The sequence below is a fragment of the Impatiens glandulifera genome, chromosome 8, assembly GCF_907164915.1.
Source record: "Impatiens glandulifera chromosome 8, dImpGla2.1, whole genome shotgun sequence".
Lineage (NCBI taxonomy): Eukaryota > Viridiplantae > Streptophyta > Magnoliopsida > Ericales > Balsaminaceae > Impatiens > Impatiens glandulifera.
In genome coordinates this window covers 29,298,608-29,306,385 of record NC_061869.1, presented here as the reverse complement: position 1 = coordinate 29,306,385, position 7,778 = coordinate 29,298,608, and the positions used below count along the sequence as shown (strand labels likewise).

Sequence of the window (7,778 nt, the reverse complement as noted above, 5' to 3'; positions counted from 1 at the left end):
TGATGTTACTGGTTACCTAAAAAAAACTAAATTAAACAAAACTAATCCTAAAAAGACATATTTACTAAAAACTCGACTAACACTAACTTATCGGACAGACTTCTTCTAAAAAAAACGCTATGAAATGTTCTCCTTGTTGTATATTGAGTAGAGTAAATACTATATTTTTAGGTTTTCATTTCCCCAAGTATGTATTTGAAAAGACTTGCATTGTCTTTTGATTGTTAGGTGTTAGTCATTGTTATCAAAGACCTGCATTATCATAAAGAAATGAACTCATAATATAAACTATTGAAGTGATCCGAAACCATTTATTTTGGTCGATTCAAAATAGAAGCATTCAGAGTGTAATTCTTTTATCATACTAATTAGTCTTAATCATATATTGATGTCTTAGTGTTTGAAAACATTTAGGGTATGTCATTGTGTCATATTGTTCTTGCATAAATCCTTAAATATATTGTAAGTAAATCTTATTATCATATTTTTAGTGTTAAGTTATGTTTATTTAGGGTAAATTAGATATAGGATTCCCTTGTTCAATTCCAATTCTCATATTTGTTTTAATTCCTTTTTTTTAGTTTTGACTTAAAGATTATTTCTTTATTTTTCCCTTTTATAGCTGCTGGTATATAAGGATGATGATCAATAACTGAGCTCCATATTGAAGAATCGAAAATATTAACCTTAAAAATGATGGGGTCGGACGAAACTCTTACTAGGAAAGTAAGTAGAAATAAGTTGACCATGTGTTCGTTGAATGAAATGTCATCAAAAGTATGGGGAAAGTTCCCGGAAGACCTCTTTGAAGTCGTTGGGGAAAGATTACCAATTGTTACCGTCTTTCGTTTCCTTTCAGTTAGTAAAAAGTGGAACTCCATGTTGACTTCACATACCTTTCGGGAACGATATGCTAAACTTTCCATCACTCAACCATGGTTCTACACTATAACCGACAACAATGTAAACACCGCAGCCATGTACGATCCCTCCTCGAACAAATGGTATCGTACAAAACTTCATTCTTTCCGAGAGAAGCTGGTTATTTTCCCTTTAGCTTCCGTTGGAGGTATTGTTTGTTTGACGGATAATAATTATACGCGTTTATTTGTGGGTAACCCGCTTACTCAAACACTCAAAGAGATTCCGTCTTTGTCAAACATGGATTGGCCTGGAGTAGTAGCTGGAATGTGGATGAATGGAAAATCCTTAGCCGAGGGCTACAAGATGTTATGCTTAAGTTACTATGGTCAGTACGTAATTTTTGACTCAATTGAGAATACGTGGTATAAATCGGGAACCATATCGATAGGCATAACTTTGCCATTGATTTTGAACATGCGTTCTCAAGCTATCTTTGTCGACGGTTATCTCTACTTTATGTGTTCGATTCCAAATGGTATGGTCTCTTACAATATCTTGTCAGGCATTTGGAATCATATCTTAGTGCCGGATCCTTATACTTTTATTGCTCACCGATTTATCGTTGAATGTGGGGGACGAATCATGCTCGTTGGTTCAAAAGTGAGTGACATAAAATCATGTGCTTCTGTTTGCATTTGGGAGTTAGAAAAAATAACTTTACAGTGGAAAGAGGTCGACAAAATGCCAAGTGAGTGGTGCATGGAATTATATCGGAAGAACACAAACATGATTGGTGTAGGTAACAAAGACTTGATCTTGTTGTGGTTTAGATTCGAAAAAATGAACATGTTGGTTACTTATGATGTTTCAAAGAAAGAATGGTTGCAAGTTTCAAGGTCTATACTTCCCAGAGGAATGGCGCATCAAAGGATTGAATGTGGCATTACATTCTATCCTTGCATTACTACAACAATTTAAGTTACTATTAACAATTTTATTTTATTGATAATGGATTTTGTTGCTTATCTAAGAAATATTAAGTTGGTATTATGAATTTTTATTTTATTAACAATGAACTTTGTTACTTATCTCCTAAGAAATATTAAGTTGGTATTATTATAGTTATTACATTTCATTTTGATTATTGTTGACTTTTTATGAAAATAATATTTTTTAGGTAGATTTATATTTTATGTGTATGCAACAGAGGAGTGAGTGCAGCTCATTTCCTTTAGACTTTTCAATTTTTGATAATATGATTGCAATCTTCATGTTATTCTTTTTAATACTTTCTAATGTAGGTCTTACGTCAATTGTAACCTAAAAGTCGCAATAAACCCTCCACCATGTATAAATTATAAAATATATTCTTATCCATCTATTTTATCTAAGTATTAAATATTATCTATACAAATTTATGTTAAATGTGAAAGTTGGTTGGAAATAATTCTTAATTAGTATTCAATTCTTGAGAGTCTCCATGGATATATAGACTTTAATATTAACCACTTGTACATTCTAATTAGGTAAAATAAACATGTTTTTTATTCATTAGATAAAAAGACAGAGCATACACTTAGAAGATGATTGAATTAAAAATTTAGAATTACGATATTGTTATGGTTAGTCTAGACTTAAGGCTTCAGCAAGTAGAACTCAATAATTTCTCTCCAAAAGAAAGTTGGCTTCAAAAGAGAGAACTCAATATATTCTCCCGGAATCAAAGTTGATTATCGTCCTCTACCATCTTCACCTAAATGAGGTGTGACCTTAATTACAACAGTATTATAAAACCAAAAATCTAACAACTATCTATTTTAAGTAGAAAGGATGCTGAAATAATATTTGCTATAATAATGTCTACAACATTAGCATGCAGTTTTGAGTTCTAACATTATTTGTCATTTTTTTATTAAGTGTCTCCAAATTATTGTTTGTTGTGCAGGAATTAGATTAATTTTACTATAAACCTTATTATACTTCACTCATTTATTTTATCTGAAACTAATTGATTTTATCCAAAAATCTTATTATTTCCAAACAACTCAAATAACAACATATTCAAGTATTAATTTCTTTCTTTCACTAGATGTGCTTTGAATAGAATCAGAGGATCATGGTTGTGTGGTGTCATTCTACTTCTCCATAATTCAAAAAAAATAAATATCGAAAAATATTGTATTATAGGTTTTAATGTTTGATATGTTTTTATAGTGTTTTTACATCTACAATTGAAAAATAGAATGATGTTTAAGGATGAGTTCATGTTACAAAAACAAAATGATGATCAATGAGCACAAACTGTGATTTTATGTTATTTAGCCATTGGTTTTACTAACTTGAAATCATGGTCTGTTAGTCCTCCTCTCATTGAATCCTAGACTATCAACTTATTGTTGTGAAGTGAGATTATTATTTGTAGACAAATTATAGTTTGTTAAAACTTTATGCTCACCTTCATTCTTGAAACAACATAATTTTTTAAACAGCATAATTTCTTTTAATTATTGAACATATGTTTGTCATGGCCTTCTAGAATTCGTGATGAACGACGAGAAATCTCCATGTGATATAGTTAGTTCACGAGAAATGTCCATTTGTTTATTGTTAGTTTAGAAGACATTTAGTTATAGTTTACATATAACATTTGTCATTATTTTCGTGTACCTAAAATTTGTATCTTCTTTCTTCTACTATGTTTATGTTAGTTTGAATGTGCATATCTAATTTGTTTGATTTTCTTTTTTTTATTCGAATAACTGGATGACATTATCTTGTTTGTCATGAGATGGATATAAAATGTTTTCCATAAGCTTTTTTGTTTTGTTTTCATAATGCATTGCTTCTTCCTCTTAGTAGGCCTTTTAATTCTTTTGCATAATCACAACAAACTGTAATCATTATAATTACACCTCCCTAATTTATAAATATTAATAATTATTTTAAATAAATAAATTCAAAATAATTAAAATTAAGGCCAACTCAAAATAATCCATTAAGATAATTATTATGATAATTAATCCCAATTAATTTAAAGTTAGATAAGACAAAATAAATAATTTAAGATAAATTTTATATTTATTTTATCCCAAATTAATTAAAAGTGCTGAAATAAATAAAATAAATTATTTGAGATCAATATTGTGCATATTTGAATCCCAAATTAATTATTTATAGAGTCTCAAACATATAAAACAAATTTAAGATAAATAGATAAAAATAAATATTTATATTTATTTAAATATTTTTTATTTTTATAGGTTTAAAATAAAGTCAAAATGAGTGAAGAAAATAGGAAATTCAAACAAGCTCTAACAAGCTCTAAGGCTGAAAAAGGGTCGTGATTTTGTGTAGGCAAAATTAGAGAAACAACTGCAATAGACCACACAGTCATCGGATAAGCGCTCAAGCCTCATTCAATGGATAACAACATACCACATCACCCGCTACATCGAAAACTAAAAGCTAAAGTGTGCCTCAACGTCATTAGTCCAAATACGGACGAAATACCCAAACGTTAACGGATAAAGATGAAACATAGCGCCTAAATGCACTGACAAAACTTTTGATTTTTCAAAAGTGATTCTCGATAAATACTCAACAAATTGAGTGATTCAAAGGCTAATATGATCACCCTAACATGGTGATTATTTCTCCTAAGATCATAGGCACAATCTTGACCTAATTGGATGAGATCGATCGAATATAGAAAAAAGGCATTAATGGTCTCTTGTCTAATATCGGTTCCATTTAATCATCCAACCGACCTTGGATAACGATAAATAACCTCCTTAGCCAAGACAAAGGTAATAATCAAAATATTAAGCCTCCAATCCATCTTCTACAAGATTTGTCATTAAAATTTTCTCAAAATTTTGGAAATTTTGTATAAGGTTTTAAGGCTCATTTTTTAATCATCATAAAGCTTCCTATCATCAATTTAATAGGTTTTAATTATTTTTACATAAAAACAGAAAATTGGAAAAATTGGAAAAATTCAATTCTTGAATTTGTTAAAACTGATAGCCAATGTTCATGTTTTAGTTTCATTTAACCATAATATGTATAAGGAAGCTAATTTTAAGATTCTTAAGCTGGATTAAACCTTAAACTGAAAATCTAAATTTTCACTTAAGAACTTTTTAGATCAAATTGGATCTCTTCCTGATCGATTGATACATTGGAATGATGTTTAAAATGATCCATGTATGTAGAGGAAGCTTCCTATAACTTCAGATTGAGGATGGAAGCTCTAAAAAAATTCCAAAATTTGTAGGTGGTGTTCTTGTCATCCGACTAATGATTTTGCCTTGGTTTGATTTTTGTTCGAGAAAACTAGATGGAAAGAAAAAAGTTGCGCCTCCTCCGAGGATATTTGCGAGCGACCTAGAAACAACATCGGTGTTGAACGGGTGCCCATATCCATTGACCCTAGGCCAAATTTAACATATACTCGCGTGTCTGACCCAATTCGCGACCTAGGCACCTGCCTTAAGGCTGCTTGTTTGGATTTTCTTTAAGTTCTAATTGATTTTTAATAATTAGAAGTCCTCAATTTTTCTAATTCCGATAAATAGAAAACGATTTCAAAATATATTTAAAATATTTCATGGTTAATAGAGGTGTTAATCTCTTCCACTATCAGTGAGTGATTCTCTCTTATGATTCACCATAGCAACAAAATTCTATCTGTTTTATCCAAACAACGAAACATTATCACGAAACTATTATGTGACTACTATATATATGTATTATTTGTATGTATATAAAGACAAATAAACATCTATGAGTATGTTCTCCTCTTCAAAATAGAAAACATTTTTGTTATTTGTTTTATATGTCTATTGCAGACTATGTCTATGTTAGACAATGCCGCGTTGATCCTTTAGGTCAATCGTTTCTATGAATCTGAATGGAACCATATGATTTACGGACTAAACGCTATCATGAGATTCAACACATTTAAAGTAAATAAGAATTTAATGATACAAAAGAAAAGTTGATGGAGCCCAATCTCTAGGACTTTCTTCATGGGAGACAAGCATATGTGATATACCATAAAAGAATTCAAGGTTATCTTAATGATCGACAACAAGATTATTCTAAATCTCATACCATTTGTAGAATCAATGTCATAAAGAAAACAACTACATGAAGAATTCAGATATACTAAAATAATATATGAAGGCATCTTGTGGAAAGTCACCATTGATCTCCAAAAATGGACCAAAATGGAAATTAGAAATGGAGAAATTCTTCTAACTTGGACTCTTCGATGATGATCGTAACCATAATACAGACTCATTTCTCTACTCAAAATAAATAAAGACCCCTAAGGCCTCATCTTAGCCGAAATATTTATGTGGTTAAATGAGTTGTATATAACCCTTACAATGAGTAAAAGAGGCTCACCTCTAATACCCTATATTGGGCTTCTCAATAAACTAGAATGCCTTCCGCCAACAGTCGTTGGTGACCATATTAGCACTATACTTCAATATCAAAGGATGAGAATGGTTTGTACCCGAAACTCTTGTACAAGATGATGATCCCGTCATAGAATTACTTTCTTGGTATCCCATTAAAAACATGCTCTATATGTAGGAAGACTAACCAATGATTATACTCATGAGTTTAGAAATGGTCACTTTTTACTCTATTCACGACATATTCAAATAGTTCGGTCGTGATAACATTCCACTATATTTGGGAGATGATATCACCATAGATAGGCCAATATACCACAATTTAAATTGACTATCTCGAGAAATGGCTTCCACAATGGGAATGCCAAAAAATTGAAAGAATTACATAACGAATATTATCGAGGAAAATGAGTAGGACAATAAGAAATATGAGGAAGAAGACACTAGTGTAGTAAGGGGCTATAGTAGGTCCTAAAATCTATAAAAAAAACCTATAAATCTCAATCATAGTGTACGACCTCGACAAGTCATTGCGGCCACGAGAAATATAGATTCGATAACTAGACGTTTCGTGTGCCATAAAATGATGGAAGAAACTTTATCAACGGAAATACTCTCGATGACTGAATTTAAAGAGATGAAGGCAATCCTAAATCACATGACATTATAACTCGCGCTAATTACATGTTCTTAGGATTATCAAACTATGTCATACATGTCCCAAAACATACCTTCTTCATCTTGTTTCCCTAACAAACCTATACCAGTTATGTTAACTCCTATTAATCCTAACCCACCTGGTCTTCGAACTCAACAAGAAGTCTCACTCTTCAAAGATTGTGACGATGATTAGGACAAAAATATGAAAGCGCAACATGAAACCTATAATGGTGAAATCGACCACATGTAAATACAAGGAAGACCAATTACGGTGGCTAATTAACCATCCTCCACTAAATACATACGTCAAATGGCCAAGGTAAGAGCCATGTAAGTTGAGATGAAACTTCGGTTAGATAAAATAATAAAAGGCAAATGTATTGATGAACATCATGACTAGAAATATGTTATGAAAACAATCGATAGAGTAATCATCCCTAAAGGTGGCAAACTATCGGCTATATCCAAATACATTGGTAAAAGGGATCCTTAAGTTATTTTTAAGATCCACACGTTAATTATAACCCCATTACAACTTGGAGATTGAATATTACTCCATCTATTTCCCTCATACCTCGATGACGCTATGACCAACAAAAGGTATCATATCTAAAGAATGTTGAGGAATTTGCAACAACGTTCATAGAACGTTTCAGCATCAATCTAAATTTTAAAAGACCAAAAAAGAAGCTGAAAAACATCAAACAAAGGGAGAATGAGAAATTTGTAGTTTTCATAGAAAGGTGGAAAGCCATAGTAGAAGAAATTAACTCCCTCCATAGCCAATAACGACAAATTGACATAATTATGGAGAGTGTTAATGGCTGA

The 7,778-nt window shown here is 31.1% G+C and overlaps 1 protein-coding gene across 1 annotated transcript; it reads left to right on the top strand.

Annotated features, from left to right (window-relative positions):
• The first annotated feature begins 696 nt into the window (after positions 1 to 696).
• LOC124913245 (F-box only protein 6-like) lies at positions 697 to 1,842 on the top strand. Its single transcript, XM_047453841.1, has one exon. The coding sequence runs from the start codon at positions 697 to 699 to the stop codon at positions 1,840 to 1,842; it is 1,146 nt and encodes a 381-aa protein (XP_047309797.1).
• Positions 1,843 to 7,778: the final 5,936 nt, after the last annotated feature.